The 16,297-nt window shown below is 60.1% G+C and overlaps 1 protein-coding gene across 1 annotated transcript; it reads left to right on the top strand.

Annotated features, from left to right (window-relative positions):
- Positions 1 to 664: 664 nt before the first annotated feature.
- On the top strand, positions 665 to 5,944 carry LOC309604153 (CD5 antigen-like; the record flags this gene model as incomplete). Its single annotated transcript, XM_082339069.1, has 4 exons — positions 665 to 762; positions 2,677 to 2,731; positions 4,319 to 4,447; positions 5,924 to 5,944. Coding segments are annotated over 4 exons (303 nt in total), but the record flags the coding sequence as incomplete, so codon positions are not given.
- Between the last annotated feature and the right edge of the window lie 10,353 nt (positions 5,945 to 16,297).

Below are 16,297 nucleotides of genomic sequence, written 5' to 3'. Positions count from 1 at the left end.
GGGGAACCCCGACCCCAGGAAGGCAGTTTGTGCCCCACAGAGAGAAGGGGCCCGGGCTGTCCGCACCCACAGGTGGCAGAGAAGTTTCCTTCCTGGGGGCCTCGGTCAAGAACAGGAACTAGGCTGATGCCTGGGATGAAGAGACGATATGGGTTGGGGGGATCCTTGGGATCATCTCGGTGGTCCCTGAGGACATGGGAAGCCCTGGGGGTGGTGTGGGTTTGGGTGGTTGCAGGGCAGGTGGTGGGCAGGGGAAGCTGCGGGCCTGGGGGCATGGGGCTTTCCAGGGTGTGCTTGGCTGGGGAGGAGACGGTGCCCTGTGCAGGGCCTGGGGGCACGGTGTGTGGGTGGGCATGGGCAGGGGGCTGTTGGAGTGGGAGGAGGTGCCAAGGGCTGTGGGGCAGTGAATGGCCCAGCAGGGCTGGGGTTGGCCCCCCCAGCCTGCACAGCCTGTGGGGAGAGGAGGGACCCCCACACTTCCCCAGGGACAGCTCAGGGAGGAGAGGGCTCCCAGCCTGGTGCTGTGACTCAACTCCCAGAGCTGCAGCCTGGGGCTCGGCCCTCTCCTGACCAGTCCCGTGTTTTGGTGTTTGAAGGGGCTGCGGAGGTGAGGCTGGAGGCTGGCGGCGGGCGCTGTGCTGGGAGAGTGGAGGTGAAACACCAGGGCCAGTGGGGGATCGTGTGTGGTTTCTCCTGGGACATGGATGATGCTGCAGTGGTTTGCAAGCAGCTGGGCTGTGGGTCTGCTCTCAGAGCCCCAACGTATGGACACTTTGGGCCAGGATCTGGCCCCATTTGGATGGATGATGTTGCCTGTGGTGGCACCGAGTCTGCCCTGTCTGACTGCACACACAGTGGATGGGGTCAAAACAACTGTTATCACAGTTGGGATGCTGGAGTGACGTGCCCTTTCCCCAGCTTTGAGACCAGGATGCGGGGAGGGAACTGGCTGTGCCCTCAGGAAGAAATGAGCAGACACCAGATCAGGGCCCAGTGTGGGCGGTTGCACTGCTGAGCTGGGACATACGTTGCTGCATTTGCCAGTCCCTGAGGAAAGCCCTGTGAGAGCCCACCCTGGGTGCGCACACCCTTCCTGGTCCCTTACGTGGCTCAGCCCAGACTCCGTTGGTGCCTGGGGCTCAGGTGAAACCCCCTCCCTGCCCCTTGGTGTCCGTAGGTGCCCATCTTTCTCCTCCCATTCAGGCAGGACCTGTCTGGCATTGCCGGGGGCCAGGTCCCCCCATGCCAGAGGCACCGAGAGTGGCTCATGTGGCCACCCACAGCCCCAGGGAAGGGCACAGAGTGGCTGGGGACTTTTGGGTTGTGCCTCCTGGCAGGCATGAGTCCCTCGGCCTAAGCAAAGGGGCTCAGAGGGGGAAAGCGCTGGCCTTGAGCAGAGGAGCAGGGTGGGGCACATGGCACCCCATTCCTCTCCCAGGGTCACCCCACGAGAGCCAGCCCACGTGGACATGGCCCCGTGCTGTCAGTGCTGACCCGCTGCCCAGCCTCTCCTGCCTGCCCCAGCCCCGGCTGCTCTGTGCCACAGGGGCTTTGCCAGCACTTGCACTGTCCTCGGTGCCTGTCCTTGCACCGGGAGCTCGTGTCAGCCCAGGGCTGCCCCTCTGCCCGCTCTCCTGCCCTCTGCCTGGCCGTTCATGGGGATTTGCGTGCCTGGCAGTGCACTCTGGCCCTGGCTGAGGACCCCCTCCCTGGGCAGGTGCCAGAGTGGGGGGCTGGCACAGACACTGACTGTACATAGAGCTGTGCCATAGCTGTACCCCGTGAAATGGCCCATCTAACAGCAGTTAGTGAGGGATTCCTCAGCCAGGCCCTGAGCTCAGTGGGCAGATGAGGCTGCAGCAGCCAACAGTGCCTTGGCCAGTCTCCCTGGGCCCCAAGTGCTCGCAGTGCTGCCAGGAAGCCCAGGGTCTCCAAAATGGTGGCAGTTTGTCCGAGCAGTGCCTGCGGCTGGGGGTTTGAGGGAGAAGCAAGGCCACAAGTGCTGTGCTGATGTCTGAGGAGCGGCAGGGTGTCCCTGGTGTGTTTGTGCCATCAGCAGCCCCTGGGAGCTGCTGGGAGGGTCGTGGGGCTCTTTGCCTGTGGCCACCTTGCAGACCAGGTGGGACGTGGGCATGTAACTGCCAGAGGGCTCTGGGAACTCTCTGGGGACTTTGATTGCTCCAGGATATGTCCGGCTGGTCGGAGGGGAGAGCCCTTGCTCAGGACGCGTGGAGATCCGTGATGGGAACCAGTGGAAAACTGTCTGTGACTCAGACTTTGGTCCCAAAGCTGCCGACGTGGTCTGCAGGGAGTTGCAGTGTGGCGCAGCCCTGCCTGTGCCCAGGGCAGCTCACTTTGGAGAAGGTGTTGGTGCCATGTGGGACAGAGAGCTGCAGTGTGTGGGGAATGAATCCTTCCTCATGTTCTGCCCCAGGGGATCCCGCAGAGACCAGCCCTGCACCCACACGAACGCCGCTGGTGTCACCTGTACCCGTAAGGACTGAGGGTGGGGTGTTCCATATCTGGGGGTGTGCTGAGGCCAAGGGGAGCAGGGCAGGGACAGTGCCATGCTGTGCTGGGTGTGAGGGCTGGAGGGGTGATGTGGTTGTCTGCAGCCCTAAAATCAGGCAGAAGGAGGATAAATGCAGGTTCTTCTCCATTTGGCTGCTCCTCCAGCTCCAGTGGAAGCAAAAGCAAAGTCCGCCCTATCTCATTCTTCTCTGTCCCCAGAGTACACAGGGTTCAGGCTGGTGAACGGCAGCACGGCGTGTGCAGGGAGGATGGAGGTGCAGGTGCTGGGGACCTGGGGCACCCTCTGTGCCTCCCGCTGGGATCTCTTGGATGCCCACGTTCTCTGTCGACACCTTGACTGCGGGTTTGCTGAGTCCATTCCCAGAGGAGGGCATTTTGGGAGAGGCACGGGACCTGTCTGGAGAGACTCATTCCACTGTGATGGGACTGAAGTCCACCTGGGACGGTGCCCAGTGACCGCCCTGGGGGCCTCACTGTGCTCCCATGAGAACGAAGCTGCTGTCATTTGCTCAGGTGAGTGCTGGGACAACGCTGTGTTAACTCCATTTGCCCCTTGGGTGTTGCATGGCCACCCAAAGCAGAGGACCCCATGGCAGCACCAGGCTGCATTTCTCCTTGAAGAACCCCTAGCTTTACCAGGAATAATCTAGAGACCTTATCTGCTCAGATTGACCAGTCTGATGTGGGAGAGCTGAGGACTGAAAAGGGTCGGGCATCTCTGCCCCACCCTGGTCAGGGGCTCAGGCCCTGGGGCCACCGCCAGACGCAGGGTTCTCTGCTCTCCTGCTGCAGGACAGACCCAGGACGGGGCTGTGGGGCTCAGATCCATCCCTCTAGCTTTGCCTTTGCTCCTGGTCAGCACAAGACCCAAACTTGTCCTCTTTGATTGGAAAGGCCTCCCTTGCTCTGTTCCCTGCCAGGGACACAGGCTCCCAGGCCCAGATCCCCAGGGATGCAGAGGGGCAGAGGCGTGTGTGCTCTGCCCCATGGCTCAGCAGTGCCAATGGCAGCGCTGAGGTGGGGCAAGGCTTGTCCTGGGGCTGCCTGTCCCCAGGCCACCGCCGGCTGCTGCTCCCTCCTACAGGAGCTGCCCCATCTGCCTCAGAAGGGACGTGTTGGGTGGCTCTGCCCCACCAAGAGCAAAGAGAGTGTCTTGCTCAGGAAGGCTCAGGGACTGGGGAACCAAGCCTGTGGAAAGCTGCTCCTGAAGCTGACCGCAGAGGGCTGGGGGCGGGCGGGTGAGCTGCAGGGTGTTGTGAGGGTTGGAGAGCCTGGAGAGGTGCTGCAGGTTTGTGGGCTGTCTGGTGCTGCTGAGGGCTGGGGCATGGCTGCTCTCCCCAGGCCCAGGCAGCTCCACATCCCTGCGGCTGGTGGGTGGAGGGAGCTGGTGCGACGGGCGAGTGGAGATCTTGCAGCGCGGGACGTGGGGCCGAGTCCTGGATGAGCAGTGGGACATGCAGGAGGCCAGCGTGGTGTGCCGGCAGCTGCGGTGAAGAGAGGAAGAGACAGCCTACAACCCCCCGAAGCCTCAGAGAGGGACGGGTTTCGTGGGGCTGCGAGGGGTCCGGTGCGCAGGGCACGAGGCCAACCTGACCCAATGCAACACCTCCCTGCCCATGAGCGCGCTGGCAGCAGGGATTGCAGAGGATGTGGGGGTCGTTTGCTGGGGTGAGTGGCACTGCACAGGCCCCCCAGGCTTGGGGCTGGGTGGGCAGCCGGCCCCTGATGGCAGCTGGGGTTTCTTCCTGCTGCAGGGAGCCGGCAGGTCCGGCTGGTGAACGGGCCCGGGCGCTGTGCTGGCAGAGTGGAGATCTACCACCAGGGCAGCTGGGGGACCGTCTGCGATGACCAATGGGACCTGTCTGATGCCACCGTCGTTTGCCACCAGCTGGGCTGCGGAGGGGGGGTGGAGGCGGTTGGCTCCGCTCGGTTTGGGGAAGGCTCTGGTCAGATATGGCTGGACAGCGTGAACTGCTCTGGGGCCGAAGCTGCTCTCTGGGACTGCCCGGCAGGGTCCTGCGGGCAGTACGACTGCGGGCCCAATGAGGACGCAGGAGTCGTCTGCTCAGGTCTGTGCTGGGAGCTGTGGTGGGAGCCCAGTGCCCGGGGAGACCAGGACAAGGGGAGAGCCGGCAACGGCCGAGGCTGTCCCTGGCTGCCTCTGAGCCCCTGCCTGAGCCTGTCCTGGGGACACCCATGCACAAACCCCCTCAGTCCCACTGGGGGCCCCTTGTAAGCTGAGCTGTCCCCAAGGGTTAGCGGGGAGGGCATGGGTGTCTGTCCGTCAGGGACTTCTCTCTGCCCCTGGCAAAAGGGTGACTTGCTGGCCGTGCCTCTGCCTGGCTGAGGGCCTGGGGGGTGAAGAGGCTTCTCTGCTCCCATAGCCCCAGACCAGCCTGTTCCCCTTTGGGCTCTTTCCTCCCAGATTTCATGGCCCTGAGGCTGCACAACAGCACCAACTGCTCCGGGCGCCTGCAGGTGTTCTACAATGGCAAATGGGGGACCGTTTGCTCCAACTCAATGACTCCCAGAACGGTGTCGCTGGCATGCAAGGAGCTGGGCTGTGGGGATGGAGGGACCCTGGAAATACGCCTGCCCTATGGTAGGGTGTCTGGCCTCACCTGGCTGGATCGCGTGGAGTGTGGGGAGAGAAACAGCTCCTTCTGGCAGTGTCCTTCTGCTCCCTGGGACCCACGGTCGTGTGATGACCTGCGAGACGAGACCCACATCACCTGCAATGGTAATTCGGAGCTCCCCGGGCACCAGCATCCTCCCAGCTCCTGCTCCCTGCTGGGCACAGTCAAGCGCAGAGACAGGGCCTACAGGGGCTTTTACAGGGGCATCTCCTGGGCTGCCTGCGCCATCCTGCCCAATACCCAGAGCAGGGCCCTGGGCTCTGTCCTGGCCACCCTGACCACTTGTGCAGGAGGGGCAATTTGGGTGGGCTGTATCAGGGATATATGAACACACACACACACACACCCCCACCCCGCGTGTGAGAGAGGAGGCTCCCTGGTACCTGCACACCCACCCTCTCAGCCCAGCTCTCCTTCTCCTCTTCTGCAGCTTCACCCAGGACAGCAGCACCAACCCCCTGAGCGGGTAACCTGCCGTCCCCGCCAGCGCTGGGTCTTCTCAGGGCCAGCTGTGACCCATAGCCAGAGGGAAGGGGCTACTTGCTGGGATGTGAAACTCCCAGGAGGAGGCACTGGGATAGCAGTGGGGTGGGGACGTTGGCAAGGGCTGTCATATACACAGCAGTGTGGGAGCTTCCTCATGACTCACTCCTGGGGTCATCTATCCCTGGTGTAATGGAGGTCAGGACTGGGGTGTCCCAGCCCCCCACCTCTCCCAGGCCTGGTGCTGCCCTTTTTGTGCTCCTGCCATGCAGATCCCACCCAGGGCCGTCTGACCGCCAGCGGGAGAGTCTCATTGCCTGTCATCATCTGCATCATCCTGGGGGTCCTTCTCTGCCTTGTCCTGGCCCTCCTGGCCGGGCAAGTGCGAAGCGCCAGGGCTGGGTGCGGAGGTGGGTCGTGGGGAAAGATGCCTCCGGCAAGGCCAGGGGTGCTGTGAGGTGTGAGTGAGTGGCACAGGCAGCGCTGGGGGGATAAGGGTGTGTGCTGCCTTCATTCCCATGCACCTCCTCCTTGACTGCCTGACCATGGGCCACCAGCAGCAAGGGCTAGAGAGGGTCCAGACATGGGGGGAGGTAGGGATGGGGCAAGGACAGAAAGCCAGGTCCTGGGCCCAAGCGAGGAGCTTCCTCCCCACCAGTTCCTCCCATCCCAGCTGGGGACAGCCCCTCTCTGCCTGTCCCTGCACCCCTATGGCACACCTGAGCGGGGAGGGAAGGGGCTGTCCCGTGGCAGCTCTGGGAGCCCCTTTGAGACAGGGTTTGTCCCAGGGGAGCAGGGTGAGTCCTGAGCCCTTCTCCCCACTCAGCCCTGCCTCTGGGGGTCCCCCGTCCCCAGCAGCACTGACCACAGGCCTGGTCAGCAGAGCACACTCCCCTAACAGCCGCTGCGCCTCTCTCCAGGCTCCTCTTCAGAGGGGTCCCTGACCAAGCTGCAGCCCTACCCCGGGGACAGCAAGGAGGAGGATGGTCCGGGATCAGCAGCAGGTAATAGGGTGCGGGAAGGAGTGGATCTCTCCTCCCTGCAGATGTGTGAAGAACAGCAGTGTCACTGAGTGTCACCATTGGAGTTGGGGAGGACATGGCGGGGGGGGGTGTCTCCTGTGGTGCTGCCAACACTGGTGTCTGAGCCCCATGTCCCTGTGCATCCTCCCATCCTCTGCTCTGCAAATGTATCTTCTCCCGGGCACCAGCTCCCCTCTCCTTTCAGACGTCCCTGTCCTGCCTGGAGGTGAACCAGCGGATGGCTATGATGATGCCAGGGAGGTTTCTGACCCTGGGGAGGATCGTGCCCCTGGGCAGGGAGGCTGGGAAATGGCCAGGGCACGAGAGGAGGCAGCAGGACCCAGGGATGCACCTGGAGGTGAGAGGGAAAGAGAGCGCTGCTGGTTCCTGGGCTGCCATCCCTGGTGCCGGATGAATCCTTGATGTACTGAGAGCCCAACCTTGGGGGACTGGGCAAAATGCACCAGGAGTTTTCCTTGGGGGCCCAGGGGTGGGAGAGGGAGCTGAACATCTCCAGACTGGTGGGGAGAAGGGAGGAAGGTGATGTACAGAGCAGGAGGGGCACCCCATGGGGCGAACGTGCAATGGCTGCCTTGCTGCTTGCAGGGGCAAAGCTGTGCTCCCAGAGACGTGCTGGGGCCCCTGGAGCTGAGGGAGATGCCTGGTCCCTGTTCCCAGAGAACACAGGCTATGACGATGCTGAAGAGGTGTCTCTGGCACATCCCCCTGAGGACACACAGGCTGTGCCACCAGAGCTCAGTGCACAACAGTCCCTGAGCCCCGCGCCAGGAGAGCCCATCCCTGCCATGCAGCTGGGTGCAGCCAGGAGGGAGGAGAGGTCTGTGCAGCTGGGAGAGCTGTGAGCACCAGGGAAGCGTCTCCCTTTTCCCACGGGCAGCAGAAACAGCCGGGCATTTCCTCTTATTTTATTCCCCTGTTTTTGCATCGTGCCTCCATATTTGTTCTTATTAAAAGCCTTTAGGGGTTTGAGCCAGAGCTGGTGCTTGCCTGCCCGATGTCAGGGTGTCTCCCTGAGGCTGATGGGGAGGAGCGGAGCACAAAGACATGGTGGTGGGGAAGGGGCATGTCTCAAGGACAGACAGCATTCTTGGGGTCAGATTTTGGGGCTACGAGAGCCCATGGTCCCTGGGGAATATTCCTGCTGACAGAGACATTTCCATCCTGCCAGCCACAGTTTCCAGCCAAAATGTCTCTCTCCAAGGTCCCAGGAGTGCCCATCTCTTCACCTCGGGGTTCCCCAGTTGCTCTTTCCCCCAGGTCCTGCCTGGGCCATGCTGGTCCCACACAGAGAGGCCACGACAGAGCTGCTGTGTTGGGTGAGCCCTGGGCTGTGGCCTCACAGAAGTTAGCCCCATGGTGGCTGCAGTGCCCTGGACACCCTGGCAGGCCCCAGGGAGTATCATGGCCCATGGATCACCTCCCACGGTGGTTAGGAGGCAGCTCTCCTCCCACTGCCCTGGCACAGGGTGCAGAGCCACTTGCTGGGGCACACGGGGCTGGGATCGCCAGTCTCCACGGGCTGGTCCTGCTGCCTTGGGCCCTCACAGACCCCAACCACTACTGTCACAGCCCCGGAGCTGCCTCCTTCCTGGGCAGGGGCTGTAAGGCCCCACGGGAGCCCTGGGACCCCGTCCTCCTGCTGTGCTCCAGCCCCCTCCCTTGCCCTCCTGCTGCCTCGCCAGGGGTGTGAGTGAGGGTTTCTGTCGGGGCAGTACCTGTGTGCAGGTGCAGGGGGGTGGAGGGACCTTTCCCTCATCACTGTGGGAGGCAGAGACAAGAGAGGCCAGAGGGATGGCGGAAGGAATCCGAGGAGACGTGGACTCATGCCCAAAGCCATCATCCAGCCCCTGGCGTGGAGAAGGACCTGTCTGGGAGGGTGCTCACCTGGGCACATTTCCATGACAGAGGGTATTTTGTGTCCCTCCCCTAAAGCAGGCACTGCTGGGAGCTGAGCCAGGGTCCCTCCCTCTCGGCTGGGGCTTGACCTACCCCAGCCCCCGTGGGCAGAGCAACTTCATGCAGGAGTTGGGTGGGGAGAAGGCTTTGAGACTTGGGCAGGAACCTGGAGCCCAAACTGCCCTCCCTGCTCCTGCTCGTGGGTCTCCACACCCCTCCAACTCTTCCCCAACAGGTTCCTCTGCTGCTGTCTGCAAGGTGTGTTGGTGTCCATGGCAGGGCTGCCTGTGGGGAGCAGCCACAGCTCGTTAGCACTGCAAACAGCAGGATCCATAACCAGAGCAGAAGAGAGGAGGAGGTGGCTGTTGCCATCAGCCTCTCCCACAGCAGTGGCCCCATTCCCTGCTGGGAGCTCGTCTGCCCCTGGGGTGACCCTGGGGGTGGCCCAGGGGGAGCCCAGGCTCACACACCCCTCTGCCCTGGTCCCTAGGGCTTTCCTGCTGGCAGCCCCCGGTCCCAAGCCAGCCCCTCCATCCCCAGCCCTGGGCCCATCTCTCCCTGTGGAGATGCAGGGCTGGAGCCTGCCCTGGTGGGGGTTTCCCATGGGATGGAGGCTGTGTTTGCAGCGCCCATGTGTGTCACCCATCCCCTTGGGGGTCTCACCCTGGAAACGCTGCTCTCCCGTGGACTTCCCACAGCCTTGCTCTGCCCAGCGTGGGGCAGCTGTGCAGAGGGTTGGGGTCTCACTGTCACGGCCTCGGGGAGGTCCTCGGGAGCTGCAGGAGCAAGCCCAGACCTGGGGCACAGGGATGATCCTGCATTGCTCCAGAGCACAGACCCAGCCTGCAGGGCCAGATGGTTCAGGCCCCAGAATGCCATGAAACGGGCTCTCTCTGCTCAGGTGTGCAGAAAACAGCATTTGAACCCTCCTGAGATGGGGGAAGTCCGGACTGCCTCTCCACTGGGGCCTGATCCTGGCACAGGGCTGTGCTACAGAGCACTGCCCCTGCACGTCTCTGCAGGGCAATGGGGCAGAAGAAGGCTCTTGCTGCAGGCGCTGCTCCCACGCCCTGGCCCACCCTGGGGTGTTTTGATGGAGAGGAGCAAAGCCCTTCCCTTGAGCCTCCCCTGCCCCCCAGGGCTACAGCCGTCTCTGTCACATCTGTCCCCAACTCCAGAGCAGGAGCAGAGCAACAGGCTGAGGGAAATGCCCTCCCTGGGCTGAGGTGCCCCCAGGCTCTGATGGCAGCCCAGGGCATGCGGTGGAGGGGACAGAGGAGCAGAAAGCTCACAGCCCCTCATCCAGGCACTGGGCCTCCCCCTGCACCCCTCTGCCCCCCAGCATCCCTGGAGGTGGGGGGAAGGGCAAGCTTCCGTCTCCCTGGGGCTAAGGGTCTCTGTGGCAGGGTGGGTGAGCATGGTCAGCTGTTAACTGAAAGGCCGACGGTTTGGCCACACGCAGGGGTGGTGTCCTCGTGGTGCTACAGCTGGGGCAGTTGTGTCGCCCAGTGCCATAGATTTGTTCCCCACTGAGCCCCTGCCTGGCAGAGAGGGTTTGGGGGAATCAAACCCAGACCACAGTCATCGTGAACATCTGGAGTGGTTGAGTGGAGGAGTTAAGGGGATGGGCTGCTCATCCAGTCTGCTTTGCACACATGGCCCCAGGGCCCATCCTTATCAGTGACTCTCCTATTCTTGCTCAGGAACAACCTAGAAGGACTCTTTTGGAGCAGTGAGAGTCCTGCAGGCACTGTCCCTGCATCCAAGCACTTTCAAGCTCATGCTCAAAGCTGGCCAGACAGTAACCTTGCTTGGACAGACAGTCTCTCCCTCTCCCCATCCTCTCACTTGTGCTCAGTCACAAAAAAAGCCAAAGTCCTCTGGAGGTGCTGGACAGCTGGAGAGCACCAGCTGAATGATCCTCAGCAGGGCTTTGTCAGCTGTCCTGGGCACATCAGAGGTCTTACTGGGACAGAGCTCCGGAGGGAGGATGCTGCCATTGAGGCCTCAGCTCCAGGGAGTGCGTCTCCCTGGGACTGCGGGGATGGTGGCCTGTGGTCTGGGAAATGGGGTCCAGGTGAAGGAGGTGTGTGAGGATGGGACCAGACTGTGCACCACTGAGACTGACAAAGAGGAGAGAGACAGGGTCTTTGCAGAGACCCCGCAGAGGAGAGATCTCCATCCCTGTGGAGCAGGGAAGGAGGGACAGCTGGAGACCACCCCAGAGGAGCTCTGAAGGGACACTCCTGCCCTGGGGGAGGCTGGGGACTGTTGGTGCTGGAGGAAGGCTCCTTCGAAGCCACAGATCGACAGCTACAGAGCTGGGATGGTGCTCTGGCAAGAGGTGAAGGAGCAAGCACGGCTGGGGCAGGCTGGAAGAAGGAAGGCAATATCTGGAAAAATGTAAGGGAGAAAATGATTGCTGAAGCCCGGGGTTGAAGCAGGGACCTTTAGCTCTTCAGTCTAACGCTCTCCCAGCTGAGCTACTTCAGCCCTGCCTTGCCCCCCCAGCCCTTCTCCCTGTGGCAGCGGTGCCAGGCCCCAGGCTGACACACAGGAGGAGGCTCCTCAGGGAGGTTCCCAGGGAAAAGCTGTGCCCAGCCTCAGGCAGAGGGGACCTGGCCCCTCCCTGCCTCCAAGGCCCCGTGGGCTCCAGGTTTGCTGGAGGCCAGCTCGCACTGGCTGTGCCAAGATGTGTGGGGGCCTTGTACAAACGTGACAGTGGCAAAGGTAAGTGGGCAGGCCAGGCATGGGCAGCTGCAAAGGCTCGAGGTGGAAGAAGCATGGGGCTGGTGGAAGACCTTATCTCCTTCCCCATGGAAGGCCTCCCTCCCACCACCCTGTTTTCCCCAGTTCAGCTTCACCCCTTTGTTCCCAACTCTTCTAGCCCTGAGCAGTGCAGGGGGATGGGCAATGGAGGCTGTGGTCAGTCTAGAACAGGTCCTCTCTGCTGCTCCTTCCTTCTCACACTTTTCCCATGGGGTCCGTCTTGTGAGCTACAGTCCTTTGAGACGAACTTGCTCCAGCATGGGCTCTCCTCAAGCCACCATTCTTGCAGGAAATATCCTACGTTTCCAGTGCTGGGTCCTCCACAGACTGCAGGGCTTTCCTTCTCCACCGTGCTCTCTGCCATGGGTTGCAGGGAACCTGCTCTGGTGCCTGAAGCACCTCCTTCTTCACCAACCGTGGTGCCTGCAGGGCTGTTTCTCCCACTATTGTTTCCCTCACTCCTCTCCCACTTTGGCGGTTGTGTCCTTTCTTAAATACACTTTCACAGAGGTTCCACCACCCTTGTTGATGGGCTCAGCTTTGGCCAGCGATGGGTCTGTTTGGAGCCAGCTGGAAGCAGCTCTGCCTGGCATGGAGGCAGCCCCTGGTCTCTTCTCACAGAGACCACCCCTGCAGCCCCCCCGCTACCAAAACCTGCACCTGGACACCAAGACACAGTGTAAAGCTTTGCCTTGCTAAATGACGTCCCCTGCTCTTCCCTCATCCACAAATACAGTTTACTCGCTGGGGAGGAAGAGAGAGAAGCAGAGAAGGCCTTGACGCTGTGCAAACCCAGTTCAGCACTAGCTACAACATTGGGGTGTTGTCAACACTGTTTTGGTCACAAATCCCAAACATAGCACCATACGGGCTGCTATGAAGAAAATTATCCCCATCCCAGCCAAAACCAGTACAATGTGCCTGGAAATACAGTTTCCAGGATTTGCTGCTCTACCACCTTGCCAGGGAGAGAGGTGAGGCTGAGTGGCCTCTAGTTCCCTGGGTCCTCCTTCTTGCTCTTCTTGAAGATAGGACTGATATTTGATTTCCTCCAGTCTTCGGCCACTTCCTCTGTTTTCAATGACTGGTAAAAGATTATTGAGAGTGGCCTCGCAATGACATCTGCCAGCTCCCTCAGCACTCGTGGCTGCATCCCATCAGGGCCCAGAGACTTAGGTATGTCCAGTTTGCTTACGTATTCCCTGATCTGATCCTCTTGCACCAGGGGTACTGCTGCCTGGCTCCTGACTTTCCCCACTGGTCTCTGGGACTGGTATTGCTGAAGGCCTGTCTTGCCAGTAAAGGAGGAGGTGAAGGCGGCATTCAGTACCATGGCCTTTCCATGTCCTGCGTCAATAGCTCCCCCACCTCCTTCAGCAGTGCACCCACTTTTTTCAGAGCTCTTGTCATAGCTTTTGTCAGCTCTGTCAGTACAGAAACCCTTCCTGTTGCCATTAACATCCTTCATGAGATTCAATCCTACTTGGGCTTTGGTTTTCCAGACTGCCTCTCTGCATGCTTGGACAGTCTCTCTGTATTCCTCCCAGGGTACCTGTCCCTGCTTCCACCCTCTCCATGCTCCTTTTCATGTCTGAGTTTGGCCAGGAGGTCCTTGTTCCTCCATGCAGGCCTCCTGGCATTTTTGCCTGACCACCTCTGGCACCTCCAATGTCACCAGGTGTTTGTGTGTGAACAACTCCCTCCTGGCCTCCACCCCCAGCAATGAGCATGGGAGCCGAGACAAGGAACTCACATGCAGGAGCCTATTTTGTGCACATGTATGAACTGAGGCAAGAAGAAACCCACCACCTGTGGGGTTGTGGCAGGCATGGGATAAAGTTTAGTCCCCTTCTAGCCCCAGGACTACAAACCCAGAAGGAGATGCCTCGACTGACTCAGCTGAATCCCTTCCCTCAGCAGGGGTAAAGGAGATCATTCCCTGTCCCTCTCTGGGTGTCCTGTCTAATGATGGGAAAAGAAAACATGATTTTCATGCCCAAATCTTTCTCCTGACAGGAGAAATGCCACTGCTAGGAGTAAGTGTGTCTCCCCAGCTAAGGCGGGGAACATTGATGAATCCTTCAGGCTGTTTCCCAAGAGGTTCCCCTGGAGCCCCAGGGACACCTGGAGGGAGCCCAGAGGGGGCAGAGAAAGTGCTGCCTTGGGCTGGCCCTGTGCTGCGGAGCTGGGCTGGGCTCCTGGGATGGAGGGAGCTGATGGCAAGAGGGCAGCACTGCAGAGAGACAGCTCTGCCCAGGAGCAGCTCCTCTGCAAAGCACAGCGGGGCTGAGGGCACTTCCTGCAGGCACCAAAGTGAGAGGAGCAAGGCAGAGAGAGGTTAACGTTCATGTGGGGTGAGAGCATGCAGAGAGCTGACTGTGGGAGAAATCTTCACAGCCCTCTGCACAGGAAGTCTCTGGCTGCAGGGAAAAGCATCTGTGGTTCCTGGAGGGATCTCGTAAAGCGGGTACATCCCACAGCCTATGGGATCTTTTGGGAGGATTTTCGTGTGGAGGAGGTGTCAAAGACTAACCAGAATTGTCTCGACATTGCCGTTCTACCGCCATCTTCTGGGTCCGACATCCAGCCCCCGACGAAACCACCATAGCCCATGCAGAGACCAGGACACGAAAGGCGGGACCATGAACTTGCACGCACGCCTGCGCAGACACCAGGGCGCGAAAAGCGGAGGCCAGGACGCGGAAGGCGGGGCCGTGGACTGCACGCACGCCTGCGCAGAGACCAGGGCGCGAAAGGCGGAGGCCAGGACGCAGAAGGCGGGGCCATGGACTGCACGCACGCCTGCGCAGAGACCAGGGCGCGAAAATCAGAAGCGCAAACTGCATGTATGCAGACCTGTTCTGCTCATGTGCATGGCCCTATAAAAGGACCGCGTGCGCCTTTTGAGGTTCTCTTTTTCTCTTCTCGTCCTTCCCCGTGCACCTCCTTGGAAGCTGCTCCTGCGGACACAGAGACTGGACCGACTGGACCTTTGATCGACGGGAGAACGCCGGACTCGGAGTGGCGGTAGCTAGTTCCCCTACGTGGCTCTTTTCTCACCCACCTGAGCACGCTCTTTCTATTTTTCTCCCTTTTCTCTCTCTCTTTTTTTTTCTTTTTCTTTTTTCCCTCCCCCCATCTCCCTACCCGGTCCTCACCCCTTCATTCGCCAAAATAAAGTCAAAAGGTTGTACGGCGTTTGACCTCGTTTGCGTCTTAATCTCGTCCTTGGGATCGTATCGAAACCTCTCCTGACATTGGATCGGGACATTTTAATTGGCGTCACGGACAGGATCCCTTGAGACGAGAGTGTCATACAACCTTACGGTGTACTGAGCGAGTGTGTGTGAACGAGACGTACAAATAAGTACGAAGCGAGTGCGGAGTTGCGATCCGCGGTTCTGCTCTCCCGCGAGGGAAGCAGCCGGAGACGAACGAAGCGCAAGGACGGAGTGCGTGTTGAGACCTTTGCACTGAAACGCGCGTAGCAGTTTGTGATTTGAGCTCCTGAGGGCGTATAGGGGAGACTTGAATTTTATGGTGTGACCCCCTCAGGAGGATATCCCCTTTGTAGGCTCTGCTCTGTCCTGTAGTTTGTGATTTGAGCTCCTGAGGGCGTATAGGGGTAACTTGAATTGATGGTGTGACCCCCTCAGGATGATATCCCCTTTGTAGGCTCTGCTCTGTCTTATAGTAGTTTATGGTCTGGCCTCCTGGGGGAGTATAGGGGAAGTTTGGATTGTACGGTGTGACCCCCTCAGGACGATATCCCCTTTGTAGGCTCCTCTTTGTCTTGTAGTAGTGTGCGGATTGGCCTCCTGGGAGCGTATAGGGGAAACGTGGGGTTTTTTTAAGGTTTGACCCTCCCGGGACGAACTCCCCTTTGTAGGATATGGCTGCCCAAAAGGCAGGCGACTTTTGTGAAGAGACAGAGAAATTATATGAGTTTTTAGAAACGTACCGCTCTCGCCCCTCGCCCCCAGGACGAGATTGGGCACGGGACCACTGGTTCCAACTGCAAAGTGTTATGGACCGAATAGCGGTTTTGCATAAAGAAGCTAGAGCGAAGAAGGGGAAAGGGAAGGCTATTGTTTGTGCTGCGTTAGGAGCGTGTCTGGCAGCGGCGGTGGAGGACAAGAAACGAGCGCCCTGCCAATCGGAGGCTGTGGCCGCTGTGTTGCAAGCGGCGATAGCGCCGCTGCGAGAGCAACTACTAGAGAGCAAACGGGCGCTAGAGGAGGACAAGCGCCAAAATATGATTTTGAAGGAGGAGCTGAGGGTTCAGCTCCTGAGGGAGGCAGACACCCTTGCTGAGGCGGAGGTAATGTTGGAGGAGAAAGGCGTACGCCAAATCTACCCCCAGAAAGACCTAAAGCAATTAAGGGAGACGGTGGATAACCCCCCCCCATATGTGCCCGCTGGTAAAAACGGAGTACATATATGAGGACGATAGCGACAACCGTCCCCAAGTTGTAACCAAAGAAATCCCTTTTACCACCACCAAACTGGCTAAACTCCGAAAGGATTTTGCTAGGACGGCAAGGGAGTCCAAAACCGAATATGTATGGAGGATATCCCTGTCGGGGGGGGACGGGATCATGCTATCGGAAAAAGAAGCAGAGGGGTATTGGGGCCCCGGCGTCTTCCTCACCACGGGCGATCGCCGGGCCCCATGGTCTCTGACCCAGAGGGCAGCATATTGGGCGGGGGGGCTGAACCCATTAGAGAGGGGGGATCCCCTAGCTATAACGGGTTCGGTTGAGCAACTGCTAGAAAACGTACAAAAGGCAGCATGCCTGCAAATGATGTATGACCGGGAACTTAAGCCAAATTTAAGCTCTCCGATATTGTTACCGGTAGACCCTGAGCGGCTCACGCCGCTAATAAGAGGACTCCCCGACTCGTTAAAACCTATCGGGATCCAATTACAGGGGAGAA

This window comes from Platalea leucorodia, assembly GCF_965183815.1.
Source record: "Platalea leucorodia genome assembly, contig: HAP1_HAP1_SCAFFOLD_400, whole genome shotgun sequence".
Taxonomy (NCBI): domain Eukaryota; kingdom Metazoa; phylum Chordata; class Aves; order Pelecaniformes; family Threskiornithidae; genus Platalea; species Platalea leucorodia.
The sequence above is the reverse complement of the archived record's forward strand: the minus strand, read 5'-3'. Positions and strand labels throughout refer to the sequence as shown.